The sequence below is a fragment of the Canis lupus genome, chromosome 33 (assembly GCF_003254725.2).
Source record: "Canis lupus dingo isolate Sandy chromosome 33, ASM325472v2, whole genome shotgun sequence".
Taxonomy (NCBI): domain Eukaryota; kingdom Metazoa; phylum Chordata; class Mammalia; order Carnivora; family Canidae; genus Canis; species Canis lupus.
The window spans coordinates 23,368,173-23,387,377 of NC_064275.1; the positions used below are offsets into that span (position 1 = coordinate 23,368,173).

Below are 19,205 nucleotides of genomic sequence, written 5' to 3' on the forward strand. Positions count from 1 at the left end.
TGAGGAAACAAAAAAATAAACGAATACTTGAAACTCTAAATTCCCAAAGAAGGAAAGCATTTTAAAACTTTATATTTTTTACCATAAAAGTGCTCCCAAATTGAGGTGATGCTGTAGATACTACTATTTATGGCCAAAGAATATAAAAAGAAATTAAATTATGGGAGAATTTCGAGAATTTTATTACATGAAATATCAGGCAAATATTAAGCACCAGCAATCATCAAGCAACCAAATGTTATTGATCAAGTTAATACTCTTCTACATATGAGGCAAATAAATGTATCAGGCATGGTTGTTCTCAATAAGCCTACAATTTAGTAAAGAATATAGGGAAGCCTGGGTGGCTCAGTGGTTGAGCACCTGCCTTTGGCCCAGGGCATGATCCTGGAGTCCTGGGATTGAGTCCCACATCGGGCTCCCTGTATGGAACCTGCTTCTCCCTCTGCCTATGTCTCTGCCTCTCTCTATGTGTCTCTCATCAATAAGTAAAGTCTTAAAAAAAAAAAAAAAGAATATAAGGCATGGTACATGAAAATAACCCCAGGACGGAATGCTGTGTACTAGAGATAGCAATACTCCAGCAGTTCAAAGGCAGCACTGCTTGAACTGTACAAGACGGCCACGTAGAAGACCAGACCCATGGCTTCAATATGAGGTACCAGCTGACTGAGCAAAGGACTATTAACAAGGAAAGTCAGGGAAGTTCTAGGTAATCGCAGAACTGAGGCAGACATCCTTGAAAGGGCCTCCTGAAGAAGTTGAAAAGAAAACATGATAGGAAATGAAGACTACTATGGGGGAAACGTGCCTAGGCTGCTATGGTGCCATGAAAGAAACCGGTCTTAATACCCAGTTTGAGTCCTGGCTTTGTTCCTTCCCTGCCTGGCCTTAGGCAAACCACTCAACCTCTGGGAGGGAGCCTCAGGTTTCTCCTATAAAATGGAGATAAAGATCTTGCTCACAGATATTTTTATAAGACTAAAATGAAATGTTTTTGTAAAACATTACCTATTATATAAGTCTCAGATGTTTTATTTCATTTCCTTTTATTTTTTAAAGGTAATTGCAGACTCAATTCTTATGCATTTTCACCCTAGCTTCTTAAGTCAAAAAGGAACTGTTTATGGAGACTATAAACCACCCTGGACCTAGTATCAGTCTCTTGGATTCCAATGTTTCTCTTGCATGAAAAGGCCTGGGTAGTTTAGAATAACACAAAATTGATATAAGTTAATAGTGTGACTCAAAAAAGCTGCTGCTATGTTAGGCTTCCTTAACAGAACATTTCAGATATGTAGAATTAGACCATATCTATAAAGTTTTGGACTCCCATTTATTGACATCTAGGGTGTTCACATAAGGCTTCTGGAAACTACCATGTGGAGAGTAGTTCAAAGAACTGAGAACGTTTATACTGAAGAGACCAACTGAAATATGGAAAGTTAAAAGTCTTGAAACTTTTCCTGTAGGCATTGGGGTCTCTTCTGAGTTTTTGAGTGGGAAAATAACGTAGAGAAGGGATTCTTTATGAAATTTGCCTATTACTGGTTTAGTAGGATGACTCTGTTTGTAAGAGGCAGAGAGACCAATGAGGACATTACTGATCAGGGTGGTACAGAGTGACCAGTAAGTGACCCTAATCTGTGTCCATCAGTAGTGAGGGATACAGGGGGAAAAGGAATGATCAGAATAAGCAGCTGGGCCACGAATATTACTTCAAGATGAATTTACAGTAGTGTTTTATAGATAAGGACAGACACTGAGTTGACTGACAGGAAGGGGACATTTCAACATGGTGGAATGGCAGAGCAAAGTGAGAGGTTATAATCCTCTGTGGGGAGAAAGGCGAGATCTCAATCATCTGTGTAGAGTAACCTGAACTAGGTTTTTGAGAAGGTGCGGTAGTAGGTAAAAGTTTAATCTGGTGCTGAGTGGAAGAAAATACTGTGCCTCATTATATTCCATTCTGGTAGAGAAAAGCTAGAGGTTACCTCCAGATGTTCTGCTCATACAGATGCTTGGGCAGATCCTATGTTTATAGGGGACATCTTTTCCAGGTCCATGTCCTCTTTGTTCCTATTTCTCTGTCTCCATCTTGCAGCAGATCCTTGAAGACACGCACAAACAATAAAGATTTAGATAGGTGAGTTTCCCCAAAATTGTGCCCATATATTTCAGCAAGCTTTCACTGGCTTACAACTTGATCAGTGGTTCTTAAACCAGGAAGATTTCTTTTTTCCTTTTTTTTTTTTTTTTTTTTCTAACTGTGCCCAGCACCCACCCCTTCCTGGGACATTTGTAATGTAATAGAGACATTTTTGGTTGTCATAACTGAGGCAGGGGTGCTATTGGCATATAGTGAGTAGAGCCTAGAAATGCTGCTAAGTAAACTACAATGCACTGATTAGAACCCTAAACAAAGACTTATCTGGTCCCAAAAGTCAGTAGTGTTAAGAGTAAAAAATCTAGTTCGATGGGTAAGGCTGGGCAGTCTGTATCAAAAACATCCTCAAACCACCAGACCTCTTTACCCTACCTGTGGGGTTGGGTTGTTGGTAGCAAAGAGTTTTAGTGACTTCCCTATGCCTTGACAGTTTTTGTGCAGAAGTTTGGGAAAATCAGCTGGTGGTGGTCTTCCAGTTTTCTTTGTTCAACGTACATGATTTCTACTCCAAGAAAGGTTGGTGCCTCTTCATGGTGACTATGGCCTCAGCTCTGGCCTAGCAGTTCCTCTTCATTTAAGTACAGAGATAGAGGGTAGCATATGTGTAAGGCCAAAAATTTAAACTTGTAGGGAAAACATCCTAGATATCTCTTCTTTCCTCAGCCACTCCTTATCTTATCCAAAAATGTATTCTGAGGAATTGAGAATTGGTAAAATCACTTGTGGCCATGTAATTTCTCAGTGTCATCAGTGCATCTTACCTTCCTTCAAGAAAATGATTCTTGACCTCAAATCTTGTCGTTCTGACTTTCCTTCACTTGAAAATCAAATATTAGAATACCACTTTGCATCAGAAGTGTTTTCAAATTAGTTTGCAAGCCCCAGCGCTTCCAAGAAAATATAAAGTTGGGGGGGGGGGAAATGGACTAAAGTAGAATGTGTCTTGGGGGCATTGAGTCATTGTTAGTCACTCTGGTGCCTAGGAGAGAACTGAACACATAGTAGGTGTCCTTGAAATGCCTGTCCAGTGAATGAGTAGAACTTGGTGAGACAAGTAAAGAAGACACTAAAACCTCAGAGAAGTGCTGACACATACCAATAGAATTTGGGCTTCCAGAAATTGAGGTCAGAATGATAGCATGATAGTACTTACTGTGGGCTAGGCAGCCTCCTGTAATGGCAGTGATCACAGCAATCACACCACTTACTACTAAGATCAGGATGACCCAGAGCTGTTGCTGGTTATTGGGAGGGTGTGGCTCGACTGCTGAGGGAAAAGAACAGTGTCAGCTCTAACGTGTTTCCAGCTACCGTATTCTATGCCTTTTATATTAACACAACTGTAGAGAGTATTTTTTTCACTTCTTTCTCTGCTCAGCCCTCCACTAGGCAGCTGCTAGCATTTTTCTTGCGGAACTCTTTGATCAGACACATATTTATGGGCAACTAATATCCAATGTCAGATATCAAAAGTGAAAAAGAAATTTTGAACTTTTGCATTTGCCGAATTAAGTTGGCATAAAAGAGATCCTAAGAAGATAACTTTAGAAATATTCTTTTCTTGGGGCTGCTGGGTAGCTCAGTTGGTTAAGCTAAGCAGCTGGCTCTTGGTTTTCACTCCGGGGATCTTGGGGTCCTGGGATTGGGCTCCACATGGGACTCTGCACTCAGCAGGGAGTCTGCTTAAGGATTCTCTCCCTTTCCCTCTGCGCCTCCCCCTGCTCGTGTGTGCACTCTCTTTTTCTAAAATAAAAATGAAAAATATTTTGTCTTGTATTTACATCTCACTTTTATAGTTGATATTACTATGTATTACTAATTATAGTGTGTATGTGTGTTAAAAGAATATACTAAGAGAAAGGGAAAAGGCATGACAGAAAAATAAGATCTATCTAGAACATTATGTTATATCTTATTTTTCTCTCTGTCATGCCTTTTCCCTTTCTTTTAGTATATTCTTTTAACACACATATACACCATCCTTACAGTAGCTGCCTAAAGCTACAGGAGCTATTTTGCATTCATTTTCAGATGCACATTTAATTTTCACCATCCATCCTAAAGCTTCTGGAAAGATAGAAGAGGCCAACAAAGAACTAAGAGTAAATGTGGCTAAATGTTAGTGGGGTCATCCTGGAAGGGAGCTCTGCAAAACTGGCTCTCAGCTGTTGAGCACAGGGAATGGAGAGACCACAGGGGATACAAGGAAGGATGTGGGGGGAGAGTAGACAGATATATGGGACTGCTGTCTGTTGCTCCTGATTAGGAGCAGCAGCTACATTGTTTATTCTTCAACCCCTTTGAGGAATAGTTAGCAACAAACAGCATCTGAAGAAAGGGCCCCGGGCACAGACTGAATATTAGCAGCTCATCTTCTGATTTCTCTGGAATAGTTTACAAATAAATATTGAACATTTACTAACTTAAGCGCTTTTCATTTTTCTGACTACCAAGCGTTGAGGATAAATTTTGGTCTTTAGTTTGTTGGACTTCTCATCAGCATTTGGCCCAGCTGAAACTTCCTCCTCCTTAGACTTCTATGACAGCACTTTCTTCTGTTTCTGTTTGTTGTGACTCAGTTTTTTTCATAGGCTCTTCCTCTTCTTGTTCTTTAAATATTGCTGCTTCCCATTGTTCTGTCTGTGGTCCCATTCTCCTCTCGCTGGCCCCAAGCTTCTCGGGTGATGTCATCATCCACACCCAAAGTTTAAAATACCACCTGATTTCTAAATCCATATATCATATTTCTGATCTCATTTCTTTTTGTCCCCCTTAGACACATACATTTTATTTAAAATGCACATTTTAATTACAGATTGATTTACTTTAAATATTGCACAGGCATTGTCACAAAGAAAGTACTGGGTTTGTTTATTTACTTTTAAATTCTAGTTAGTTGATGTACAGTTCAACATTGATTTCAGGAATTGAGTTCAGTGGTTCATTGTTTACATATAACACCCAGTGCTCACCTTAATACCAATCACCCACCCAGCCCATCCCCCACCCCTTCCCTCCTGAACAAACCCTGTTTGTTCTCTGTAGTTGTCTCTCGTGATTTGTTTCCCTCTCTCTCTCTTTTCCCCCTCCCATATGTTCATCCATTTTGTTTCTTAAATTCCATATATAAGCGAAATCATATGGCATTTATCTTTCTCTGATTGACTTATTTCACTTAGCATAATACATTCTAGCTCTATCCATGTCATTGCAAATGGTAAGATTTCATTCTTTTTGATGAATGAGTAGTATTCAATGGATTGTCATATATATTTACTGCTATAAATATCGAGATGCATGTACTCCTTCAAATGTGCATTTTTGTATCCTTTGGGTAAATACCTAGCAGTGCAATTGTTAGATCATAGGGTATTTTATTTTTAGCTTTTTGAGGAACCTCTTACTGTTCTCCAGAGTGGCTGTACCAGTTTGCATCCCCACCAACAGTGTAAGTGACACGATTCATTCCCCTTTCTCCCCATCCTTACAACATTTGTTGTCTCCTGTATTTTTGAACTCCAGGTTTGATTTTCTAGCTGCCAGCTAGATGGATGGATGCCAGCATTTCCACCTGATTTAAAATGAACTCACTATATTCTTTCCAAAGCATATCTTCCATCTATATTCTCCCATTTCAGTGAACAGCAATACCATAGTTACCCAAATAAGAGTGAAGGGTTTCTATGGACTTTCTACTTTGTATTCAGGATACTCTGCAATTGGTTCCTTTTCCCAAAATCCCATGCAGCAGCTGCCTTAGTTTAGATTTTTTTCTTCTCTCCCACTTGGTTGTCTCCATTCTGGTCCCTTTGCCTCTGGTTTCTCCCTCTCTCTCTCTCTGTCCCCTGCCTCTGGTTTCCTGGGCTCTACTAACTCCTACACATTGTGCCACAGTGATTATTCTAAAATGCATATTTGACTTTAGTGCACCTCCCACTTAGAGACTAAGGAAAGTTTTTTTTTTTTTTTCTTTTCCTCTAAAACACCACATTGCATGAAGGTGAGTGATCACCAGAAGTGGCCTCTACAGACCAGAATGACAAGGAGGCTCTCGCTATTATACTGTGAGTCTAAAAGTGTCACAGGTTCTGACTCATTCCTGCCTTCCTCTCAGAGGCCATTCTCCCATCCTCAAGCCTCCCTCAGCCTAGAAAGAGGATATATGTTTGAGAGAAAGAAGGGGGAACTAGTAATGACAAACTGGCTCTGTCATGATGCCAACTAGGAACCTAATAACGCACCACAGAACAGACTCAGAATTCTAATTGCAGAGTTATGTGGGGACATCTGCACATATAGCATACTAGATGCACCATGAGTAGGACTCCCTGATTCACTCCCTTGCACACACATGCGTCTTCCAGTATATCAAGGGTTAACCAATTTGGCAGGCCCAGACTAAAAATATCATGGACCAAATCTGTTTAATTAATAAATTTGGGGGTTTTTTTTGAGTGGTTATTTATATAAAGCTTTATATAAATATTTTTTGAGAGAAAAGGCACACACGAGCAGGAGGAGGGAGGGAGAGGGAGAGAGAGTATCTTAAGCAGGCTCCACACTCAGCAGGAAGCTGGACACAGGACTCCATCTTACCACCCTGAGATCATGCCCTGAGCTGAAATCAAGAGTCACGCTTGACTGACTGAGCCACCCAGGTGCCCCTATGTAAATATTTTTATGTAAATATATTTATATAAAGCTTTACTCACATGTCTGGTAACATTGCTATGAACTATACACCTAATTTTTGTTTATGCAGCCAGCTCTTGACCACCCACAAATGCATTATTTGCTTTAGACTCTAAATGATGCCTGCAGTTCAGTTTGGTTAAGCATCTGACTCTTGGTTTTGGCTCAGGTCACAATCTCAGGGTGGTGAGAGCTGAGATCGAGCCTCATGTCTGGCTCCACGCTGGGTGTGGTACCTGCTTAAGATTCTCTCCCTTTCTCTCTGCCCCTCCCCACCCCTAAAAAAAAGGGAAAAAATGGTGCCTGTAGTTCAATTAATGAGATTTGAAGTATTTATATATTAAAGCTCTCTATCATACCTAGCAAGATGCTTGGTATCTACTTGATAACTAATAAAGATTGAATGAACAAAGAAATGAATAAACCCATACACTTAATCATCTTTCCATTAACTATTGTAAATGTAGGGCAAAGAGCTAGTATTTTTCATTAGACTGAAAAGGGATATTGTTCATCCTTAGCATGAGGGAAGAATTGAGAGAAGGCATATCAGGGAAAAGATTAAAACTGGGTGTCTAAATCATCTTTAAATAAGAGCTCCATTCTTTTATTTGAATGGGCTACATTCTGTTTACTATATGTTAGCAAACTACAGTACACAGGCCAAACCTGGCCTACTGCCTCTTTTTTAAAATAAAATTTTTCAAAAAATAAAAATAAAAAAATAAAATTTTTCTGGAACACAGCCATATCCTTCATTTATGTCTTGTCTATTGCAGCTTCCATGCTATCACAGCAAAATTGAGTTTTTGCCAGAGACCATATGACCTACAAAGACTAAAGTATTTACTATCTGACCCTTTCCTGAAAATATTTGCCAATTCCTTTCCTAAAATATCATATACACTCATATTCCAAATATAATGTCCAAAATAAGATGATTGAAGCTGCTGCTATTACTATTTTGTGTGCAAATCCCTACCTTACTCATGACAATCTAAAATTGATTAAATAATGATAGTAAGGTGAAAATTAATGCTGAATTAATAAACTACATGATTCCAACCTCATTTTTATAAATTTTTTAGAACACATAAAAGATGACTGAAAGAAATGAGTTTGGGCTATTAATAAATCATGTCGGGCAGCCTGGGTGGCTTAGCAGTTTAGTTCCACCTTCAGCCCAGGGTGTGATCCTGGAGACCCGAGATTGAGGCCCACGTTAGGCTACATGCATGGAGCCTGCTTCTCCCTCTGCCTGTGTCTGTGCCTCTCTCTCTCTCTCTCTCTGTGTCTCTCATGAATAAATAAATAAACATTTAAAAATCATGTCAAAATTGTGTTTGTATTTGAACTAATTTCCCCAGGAAATTTATCTCATTACCAACTGGAGAAAATAATGAACAAGTCCACTTCAAGATGGAAAGACCTAGAGCAAATCATTCACTAGAATGATCTGCTAGACCATCTAAAATATCTCTTCTACTACAAGTACAGATAAGAGAAAGACATGCTGTATATTATATATTATATATCCATGTGCCACTATATATAAAATTCAGTATATTGTTTATTACTATGTAGCCACAAAATGTGTTGTTAAGAGTGGGTCTGGGGGGTGGAGGAGAGGCCTGGTGGTCTTCATACAATCAGTCCCACAAGTTAGACACTTATTTCAAGTATCTGTGTTCCCCCATTTTGGGTTCAACATGCATAAATTAATATAAGCTCAACTTATTCCATTGTACATTTTCAAATGATTTCATCTCTTAGGCACAGAAAATTCTGTACATTTACTATCTGTAGGGCAAAGTATTTGGTCATGGTATTTGGGGAAAATGTCCTCTATTTTCAGGCTTTGTCCTCAAGTAGTTTGTCATTTACCTTCTTTACCAGATTTGGTTCTGAATGAACCAGTAACTCTTTTTTTTTTTTTTTTTAATTTATTCATGAGAGAGAGAGAGACAGAGAGAGAGAGGCAGAGACACAGGCAGAGGGAGAAGCAGGCTCCATGCAGGGAGCCCAATGTGGGACTTGATCCCGGGACTCCAGGATCAGGCCCTGAGCCAAAGGCAGACGCTCAACCGCTGAGCCACCCAGGCGTCCCTGAACCAGTAATTTCTTTCTCTTTTTTTTTTTTTTTTTTTTTTTTTGAACCAGTAATTTCTAAAAGGCACATTCACCCACAAAAGGCAACGATTTGATGCCATGGGATGACGGGAAGGAGGTATCCAAAAAGAAAGTACCAAAACCCTGAGGGAAAGTCAAAAGAAGGACAAATTTTAGTGCTTTCAGTATCAACAATATTGTTATAATACTTGCTGACTACTTGATGGAGAACATTTTTTTGGATGTCTCAGTTTTAGAAGGTTTATTAAAGGAAATAAAATTAGTAACATTATGGCCATACCTGTACAGTGACCTTAACAAGTCACAATATCACTTCATTATCATTTATGGGTCTAAAAATACAAGAAATGCTATCAAAGTTAACATACATAATTCCAAAATGTATCTGGCTGAGTTATTTTCTTTTTAGATTTTACACAGTAGAAACTCCTCAGAACAATGTTACTTACATTTTTGCCAGTTGAAGATCTGTGATACTGTTAAGTCTCCATACTTGACAAGACACACAAAGCTATGGTTGCTTGTTATATTGAAATCCAGTTCACTACTAATAGTGTACAACTCAGTGTCCGGGTCTTGGGAAACTGTTGTGTTGGCAGCATTCAATTCTTCTTCATTTTCCCACCAGGAGAGGTGAGGCTTTGGAAAACCTCCAGAGGTTGAACACATTATCCTTTTGATGTCATGGGATGGATTTCCAAGGTCAGTTATACTAGGGACAGGGAAGTCAGCTTAAGAAAGAAAAAGGATATAAGTACATATTATACTGGGGTGGGGATTGGGCAAGGGCTTTTTAAAAAAATAAATTATCTAGCTTTAATAGGAATAATAAAATTAGATATAATTTGCAACTTCCCATAAATCATTAATAGTTATGTGTAAGCCAAAGATTACTTTGGTTTGAATTGGGTATGTCAATTCTTCATTACTTTTTTTGTCAAAGATTTTTATTTATTTAAGAAATCTCTACACCCAATGTGGGGCTTGAATTCATGACCCCAAGAGCCACATGCTCTTACAACTGAGCCAGCCAGGCGCCCCAATTCTTCATCACTTTTGATGCAGGTAGAAGGGCACTTAGAGAAAGAGGTAGATCTCTGTGAATAAATAGTGGCATAGTATTTGGGATTTGTAAGAGATGAAGAGAAAAACAGACAAATGTATTGAGTTCTTGATGTTGTTAGATCTTGGACCCTACCTCATTTCATCTTTACAACAACCCTACAAAGCAGATGTACATCAAGAAAGATCAAATATCTAAAAAAAAATAAAAAAAAAAAAAGAAAAAAAAAAAAAAAGAAAAAGAAAGATCAAATATCAACAACTTCATTTGATTTAACCTAATATGGTTTCCATTTTATAAATAATCAAATTGAAGTAGAAAGAAATCACAATGAGTAAATGGCAAAACTGGGAAGCGAATTCAAGTTTTTCTGATACTATATCCTTCTCTTTTCTTATCTTCTCTTCCCTTCCCTTGTCTTTCTTTTCTTCTCTCTTCCTAATATTTGACGTATACAAAGTGGTTCTCTTATTTATCTATTTATGAATTAATATGCTAAAAAACACCTGTGAGCCCACCATTCAACTGGAAAGCTAGCACATTGACTGTATCTGATGTAAATCTACTCATCTGGTCTCACCTTCATTGTCTCCCCTATTTCCCACACTTGAGATAACCACTACTCTAAATTTTTCCTTAGGATTCCCTTCCTTTTTTAAAGGTAGTCTTTAGTAAGATAAACCTCTGTCCAAACTGCATAATATTGAGCCTATAATCTCAACCACTCTACTGACTCCTTTGCTATTCTTGTGTGCATTACGAGGACAGAGGGGTCTTCCTAGCATTCCTCCAAGATACTTGAGGCACTCTTGCATTTGTATATTTGACCCCCAATAAGATATTAAAATGTAAACACAATAAATCATAGTGAAAATGACTACCGAGAACACAGGAAAAAGCTCCCGAACCCACTTTTTCCCTTATTCTTAGGCTTAAAGAGATTTATGCTTCTCAGCCTGTGTGTGGGGAACCAAGCCCCGCATACTTCATCCCATCCAGTTAGATTTCTTTTTACAATTCAGAGTTCCACAGAGAGATTAGTATATAGCATAATGGTCACCAACATTTTTTTAAGAATTTATTTTGAAAGCTTCATAGTGCAAACAAATTGTACCACTTGGATGTCATGTCACAAGACATATGATGCAAAGCCGAGGCCATTCATGAGGATTGAGCTTTTGTAGAAAGTTGGGGGTTTTTGAAAGAACAACTGTGAATCATACATACATAATTAATAAAGATTTCCTTTGAAGCACAGGCTGGCCAAGATCTAACAGGTTTTAAGACCAGTTTTGCCTTTTAGCTCTGGGCCAATTACTTAATCAGTTTCAGTTTTAGTTTGCTCATCTGTAAGATAGGGATAATAATACCGGCCTTCCAGAATTGTAAGGATTAAATGACATCATTAATAGAAATCATGAAGCACAGAGCCGGACACAGAGCAGATTAATTAATAGACTGAGTTAGTGGGTCTTAAACTTGCACTCTCTTAGATGAGTGCCCTCATTTAAATCAAGTTGCCCAGCGAAAACTTCCAAAACCACCCAGTAGCACTGTGAATAATAAGAGAAAGGGGAAGTTATGACAAGTGACAAAACTGCCAGGAAAAGGAAAAAATTGCATTTGGTAGGAGGTGAAGTCACCATTTTTGAATCAATCCTGTCTCTAAATTAAGTTTGACATTTTCCTGAGCCATTTTTAGCTGACATTTCCTACTCTTGCAATTTGTCTTATAAGATCAAATCATTACAGTGGTAGCTGACATCAAGAAAGAATATTCTCTTTGTGGGGTGCCTGGCTGGTTCAGTCAGTGGAGCGTGCAACTCTTGATCTCGGGGTTGTGAGTTCAAGGCCCACAAAATAAAATCTTAGGAAAGAATATTCCCTTTGTTTCTTACAACAACGTTATGTATTATATATAGCCTGGAATAGCAAATCCAAGTAACCCATATCCTAAATTATGGTTCACGTTCATTTCTGTGTCTGCTTTTTTGAGAGATACTTAACCACGAGACTATTTTAAAATATTCTGTATATTAGAAACCATCTTTGCAAGGTCTGGCAAGGCTTAGCACAGCCTTAGCTGTCTTCTATTCCTTCAGTGAGATGATCCATGTCAAGTAACAGCAGTTAAGGCCTTATGAGACTAAACTAGCAAAGAATTACTCCTTTGTGTCTCGTTTTAATGCATTAACCTACATTTTCACCATTCCTAATAGGTAGGGTAAAAATATCTTATTAGGAAAGGAAAAGGTGCACGTGTGTTAGAAAGGTAAAAATCTGTTACCCTAGTTAACCTGTTAACTAGGATAGCTAGTTCCCCAAATGCTGGTTAATGGAGGCTTTTATATACTGCTGTGCTGATTGTATCATTTTGCAATCTTTAGCAAATGTAGAGAAACCAACTTGTTCAGTGCCAAACCTGGTGAAAGTCTCAGGTGTCTGAGGAAACCTCTCAGTCCCTAGCAAAATGGGACAGCTGATCATCCTAAGCAAATAAGTGATTAATTTCTTATTTCTCAAACTGTGGTCCTCAGCAGCCATACAGGCATCACCTGGTAGTTTGTTAGTACAGAATCCAAGATCCAACCCCACACCTACTGAATCTGAATCTGTGTTTTAACAAGATCCTCAAGGGAGTCTTAGAGACCTTAACACAACAGAAGCACTATTGTAATAGATGCAAATAGAAAAATCAGAATTGGTTGGTTCTGAGTCAAATTAAGCAGGCCAAGTTTCCCTTTTTGTCTTCACTCACCTGACTTTGGTGCCCAGCCCCTCCTGGCCCTTTCAAGGCCCCCAGCACTCTTGTGTTGCCCTTTTAGCTGTCCTCGGTCTCCTGCTGTAGTCTGCTACTAGGGCTTGCCCTTCCTGAAATTCTGCTTCTCCCTCTTGGGGTTTATTCTTTATCTTTCTATCAAAATGTACATAGTCCTGAGTCTACTTCCTTTTGGGCATTGTTAGAGGATTGCCTATATCTAATGCAATTAACTAATATAGGTTAATATGTTTGTGTTGCTATCCCCCCAGGTAACATTTTCATTTTTAACAGAGATCTTATAGGGGGAGAAAATGCTGAAACTGTCAGCATTTGGTAACAGTTCCAGCAATAATGGTGGGAATTCTAGGATTCAATGTGGGTCAGAATTTTGGACAGGGTGGGCTTTGTAGAACCCCTAAAATCACACCATCACATAATCATTGTTCTCTCCATGAGTAGGGAATACACAGAGTGAGGTTTAAGGTAATCCCATGTAACTGGCTTACCTCCTAAGCTTTAGGTGTGATTTGGATGCTATAGTGAAAGATTCAACATAGCTTTGTTCTTTGAAGAACAAAGCAGGGAAGAGTAGTGAAGAATTCACCAAGGATCCACTTACATTACCTGTTATCAAGGTTAATGATCATCTTTTATTAAATAATAAGTTCGGTTTCCACTAAAGGCCCAAGTGTCCAGGAAGAAAATGAAACGTGGTTAAATTTCAAATATGGGGGAAAGGTCAAGGGCTATCATTTCTCAGCAAGGGCTCAAGGTATATTAGTAACCACTAGTCCTATCACCTGGGATAAACACAAGGCTCCTTCCTACCCAAGAAATGCTTTCTGTCGCAGTAGATATAGAAGCAGGGCTTTGATTTATGAATTATCCTTCTTTCCCATGACATAAATTATGTACCCAATCCTCTGGTGTCTAACTTTGTAGGAATAGCCATTAGATGAGAGCTTCAAATATAATAATAAATATAAATAGTATAATAGCCATAGCAATAGGCATTCAGTTACTATTTGATAAATATTTCTGCCTGCATTATTCTTATACCTTTCAATATACTTTCACAGAATGTATTACTGGATAAAGTGCAGTTAATAGTACAGCTACATTAAATCAAGTGTATCCCTTTATGATTCAGAAGGCACTATAGGTCATTCTAATGCCAGGATGACTGTAATGAATTTGGATGGTCAAAATGCAAGAAATGCACACTAATAGATACTTCCAGGATGTCTTGAGAATCAGTTAGGGCTTATTGTAAAACTACAGATTTATTTAACCCTAAACGAAGATACCTCCCTCTTTGGTAAGATTTTCAACCTAATCAATAGGAATATATCTTTAAGGGCATCAAGAATCTGCCAGTTTATAGTAAATCAGAAAAATCCCACTGACCTCTGACCAATAACATCACCGAAGTCATGTGTTTCACTTTGTAAGACCTTTTTTCAGTCTTTTGAACGATACAGGTGTATTTGCCATTGTCTGACAGGCGCAGAGCCATAATCACGATGGAGAGGTTATTGGTGAAGTCAGCAAAGGTGCGATTCTCATACTTGGACCACACTTTCGTTTGTCCAGATGTGACAGCCAGCACCACTTCATCATCCTTTTGCCAATAGATTCGAACTTTCATCAGTTCTGTAGTGGAAATGTTGTAATCACAGGACAGTACTGCTACTTCTTTCACTGTCTTGTTCACCTGGATGATGCCTAAGGAGAGGCAAACAGAAAGGATTTTATGTCTATTAAATATGGAGTCCTGCACAAGCAGGAATTCAGAGTTGGCAATAACAGAACTCAGGGTGTTGTATCTAGTGGCTATGCATGATCAGAGAGTTCAGTTTGATTTTGATAATTTTAGTCCCCAGTGCTTTTTTTTATTGTGGTTAAAAAATTGTAAAATACACCATCTTAACCATTTTTTAAGTGTACAGTTCAGTGGTGTTAAGTATATTCCCGTTGTTAAGAAACAGATCTCCAGATCTTTTCATCTTACAAATCTGCAACTCTGTATGCATTAAACAGCTCTCCTTTCTTTATCCCCCCAACCCCTTGGTAACCACCACTCAATGTTCTGTTTCTATGAATTTGACTACTTTAGATACTGCATATAACTGGAATCATGGAGCACTTTCTTTTTATGACTGGCTTATTTCATTTACCATAGTGTCCTCAAGGTTCATTCATGGTTTAGAATGTGCCAGAATCCTTTTCCTTCCTTTTTAAGGAATAATAAGCAAATGATTATATATATATATATATATATATATATATATATATATATATATATATATATCACATCTTCTTTTCTATTCATATGTCTATGGACAGTGGGGGAGAAGGTCCACTAGTCCCAGAAGAAGGACTTTAAGAGACCTAGCACATGAATGCCAACTATGGGTAGACAATGTACTCAGCCGTGATGGGGGATATGGAAGTCACTAGAATGTGAGATCTTGAAGGGATGTCCAAGTTCATTCATTTTGGTGTTCTTCTGGAAGGTTCTTAGGAAGCTGCCCCAGCTTTACAATTTCTGGTGCAGACCTTTCAGGCCACTTTCCTAGTTAACTGGTTTCCCCAATTTTTTAGGCCCAAGTTCCAGAACAGCAGGCCAACACCACCCACACCCCAGCCAAACCCCAATGTTGAGCTCTGCCTTGAGAAACAGAGTCCTTTTCTTCCCAGACCTGGATTGACCTCATAACTTCAGGCTGAATTCTCCCCTCATCCCCACCAGACAAGGTATAGTTTACACCTCTAGACTATTTCTATCCTCTTCTGTGACCCTAAATTATCTATATCTCATCTTTATCTCTTTCAACTATCTGTAATCCATGTAACAGTTGGCCCCCATTTAAAATATTCTGCCAATTTTCCTATCAGTGTATTTCAGAAAACCAACATTTCAGCATCCAAACTCCATCTTTTTGTTAGCTCCTAAGCCTTTGTCGGTAGCACCAAACTCCCCACTGTCAGACTCTGTCTTCTGATTTTTTTGGTCATTCTTCCTATCCTGGGCTTGATCTACAAGCAGAGTCCCTCAAGCCCAAGATCTTTCACAAGTAGCCACTGCCTCCCCCACCGGACAGTATCGTGTCATCATGCCCCACATCCCCCAGAGCCACACAGCATCCCCTGGCTGGGGTTGGGAGGGGTCCCCTATCTAGAGATCAAGTCTCCAGTTCCTCTCTCTCGTTATGGTAGGATCATGGAGCACTAGCCCCTTTCTATCTCAACAGCCATTCTTCAGGCCTTCACTTAAGAAATGAGTTTTGTGCTGGCAGTATCTTCACAACAATATAAAGTAACTCAGAATGATCTAAGGCACCCCTTTCAGCACTTGTGCCAAATGTTGCCAACCCCAGCTTTAAGCAGCATATCTGAAAAAAGGGTAGCCATGAAAAGATATACTCAAGGGGAGCATATAATAGCTAAATAACCCTAACTCTCTTTAAAAAGATACAGCAGAAGCAAGCTGATAGGTATAAGGAGCATAAACTATGGATTCCTATTGACTTGGCTCAGCCATTTGCTAATTAATCTGATTCCTCAGGGTATGATATGTACCTCCCAGGATCATTGTAAAATTAAATTCAGTTAAATGATATAAATGGAAAAATCCTGAGTATATACAAGTCTTCTGTAAGACTTTCCTTTCTTCTCTTTCCCAACTCTTGCTCCCAACTTCTACCCTCTGGTCCTTTCATTGCCCTCAGGGGTTATGTCAGATACACAGGACCCTGGTCTTGCTATGGGCCAAGCAGATACGACTTCAGAAATCAGCTCATTTATCTGGGATTCTAAATAGGATATTTCCCTATGATCTGTTGGTTCCTACCCAAAAAGAATCCAGAATTTCTAACGGATTTTGACATTAGCAAAAGAGGAATCTTAACTGAAAATGAGCTACTTTCAATGATGACTCTTAAGGAGTTTTTGTCCAGCCATCTGAGGAGAAGTGTGGGTGTTCCTCTAAAGGTCAGTAAAAATCAATGGGATCCTTAATGTTCCTATATGAAATCGGCTCACCACACACTCATGGTGAAGAAGAACCAGACTGAAAAGAGGAACTAAAAAAATCTTCTGAGCAGTTTGGAAATTCCACCAGGACCCGGCTTCCATACTCAGGCTTGCTGCATTTACAGATAACTGAAAGCTGTCTGAAGGGTTTGGTCTGCTTCAGTGGCTCTGAAGGGGAGAGTCAGGTCCCTGAAATCTGAGTATTACTGCCTAAACCCAGCTGAATTTTGACCTTGCTTCACCATTTTACAGATGGGGACACCTAGCAAAGTGGGTGTGAGAATTCCGCCCACATAACACGCCTCTGCTGTCCTGGGCACATGACAGGTACCAGTGCCCTCGCCAGGCATTCACACAGCCCAGTTCCTTGCTTTCCTCAGATTTCTGCTCTGGGATCCCCTTTGTCTGGTACTCTCCCTAACCAGCACCCCCTCCCAGACCTTATCCATTCTGCTGCTCATTAGTCCCTTGTCCTGATTTATTTCTCTTCAAGCTCATCTCTAGCACTAGTTACTTTTGAGGCTATGAGAGTGGGGGCTTTATCTGTTTAGTTCATTGCTCTACCTGCAGAATCTAGAATAAGGACTGGCCCATAGTAGGTGCTCAATTAATATTTGCTGGATGCATGGTTAGGCATTAGGAGATGAGATCTGGCTCCATCTGCTACACATTAGAATCATAACCTTGATTGAGTTGGTTCCTTGGGAATTTCTGCAAAATGGGCATGATACATTCTCCTCTAAGATTTCATGGAATTATCATGGGGACTGTATGAAACCCAGATGTAAAAGTGCTTTGCTAACTATAAAACACCATACAGATTTTTAAATGGGGCCATTCCTCTCATTCACAGCACATGATTTGTTGAATGGCACCCAGGATAGGGCGGAATCAATCTGGTAATCGGCTGATGACTGGACTGAGCCAAGCGCCCAGAGCTGGGCAGAGCAGCTCATATCCCCATGTGCTGTGATGTGTGTTATCTCACTGGGGCTTAAGTGTGCTTTTGAAATAACGGTGTTCTCTGACTCTATGGGAAACACATGTTAAATTCATAGAATAGCAAATACAGGAAAGCATAAAAGATATCTATAATCAATCCCATCATCTAGAGATCTACTGTTAATGGGCTGTGTATATCCCTCCAATGGGAGGGACCCTTTGGGACACTTCTAAGTGCTCTGCATGAGATTAACCAGCACCCATGGGGTTTGTGTGAGCCTTGGGCTTGGTGCTGGGAGAACAAGGAGAATAGGTATCTGCTCTCCAGCAGCTGACAGATTTGAGACCCGTCACCTGATTTTTGCACCACTTCTGACTTCTCTCCTCTTGAGACCTAGCCTATACACACTGTATAAATCTGATCCTTTATGTCCCCAAATGGTATTTAAGTCTCCAAAAAGCTCAGGGACACAGCAAGAACCGTGGCTCATAGGACCCCTTGGCTAGCAGCCTTCAGATAGTACAGGACAACAGGAAGAGTCTCTGTGACACTCTGGGGGCATTCTTTTCCCTCTGGCTCAGTCTCCCTCATGCCATAGACATGCAGGCAACACCTTTCCTGTGTCCCTGGCCCACAACCACCAAAGGCCTCTCCCCTTCCCTTAGACTTGTGCTTCCCTGAAAATGCCCCACTTCTGAGAGAAAGCTGCCCATGTCGGCCCCCCTGAGAGCGACCTGTTAGACCCTATGCTGTATAACTACCAGTTTCTGGAGTACGTGAGTCCAGTGTCTTTACCTCCACAGACCAAACCAGAAGTGGAGAGGAGTTCAGGCATCCCCTCCCTTTTCAGGACAAAGTGGTCACCTGTCCTGGGCAGCAATGGGTGGGGATAGGCGGAGTGCAGCTTCCTGGCCCAGACCAGGAGAGGAGGGTGTGTGGTAAATCCCTGTCCCTGAAGCAAAGGCCTCCATGATCTCACCCAGCCTTGCCTCCCACAGGCCATATGCAGCTCCCAGCTGCACCCAGTCTGCCAAACCCTCCCTGAGACTACACCACACATACACTCTCCAGTCTCCACATCTCCCTCTGACTCCAGTCACTTCGTCAAAGCTCTCTAAGATAGCCTCCTGACAGGTTTTACACAATCCCTCTGGCAGCCCCACAGGCCATTCCTTATGCTTTAGCAACACTTCTTTTTTCAAACATCATTTCAGAGCTTTACTACTCAAACCGAAGGTCTGTGGCCCAACAGCATTGGCATCACCTGAGGGCTTGTTAGAGATGCAGAATCTTAGGCCCCTCCCTGCCCCACCCTAGCAGAAACGTATTTTTCAAAAAATTATGCCTACTTTATTTCAGAGCATTTTAGGTTCACAGCAAAATGAATGGAAAGTAAAGAGAGCTCCCATATACT

At 40.0% G+C, this 19,205-nt stretch overlaps 1 protein-coding gene across 7 annotated transcripts in view; it reads right to left on the bottom strand.

Moving 5' to 3' along the window:
- CD80 (CD80 molecule) overlaps nt 1–19,205 on the bottom strand; it is a 31,309-nt gene that overhangs the window by 1,539 nt on the left and 10,565 nt on the right. For 4 of the 7 annotated variants that reach the window (XR_007408044.1, XR_007408045.1, XR_007408043.1 and 1 more), the window contains 3 exons: nt 14,221–14,538; nt 9,439–9,720; nt 1,995–3,434 (listed from right to left, as the gene is read on the bottom strand). Coding sequence is in view for 2 of the 7 variants with exons in the window: in XM_025476517.3 (XP_025332302.2) it covers nt 2,010–2,110; nt 3,321–3,434; nt 9,439–9,720; nt 14,221–14,538 (815 nt within the window). In the remaining 5 variants the exon portion in view is untranslated. The remainder of the gene's footprint in view (nt 1–1,994; nt 3,435–9,438; nt 9,721–14,220; nt 14,539–19,205) is intronic. The other 3 variants (XM_035710126.2, XM_025476517.3, XR_007408046.1) reach the window with 3 other exon arrangements.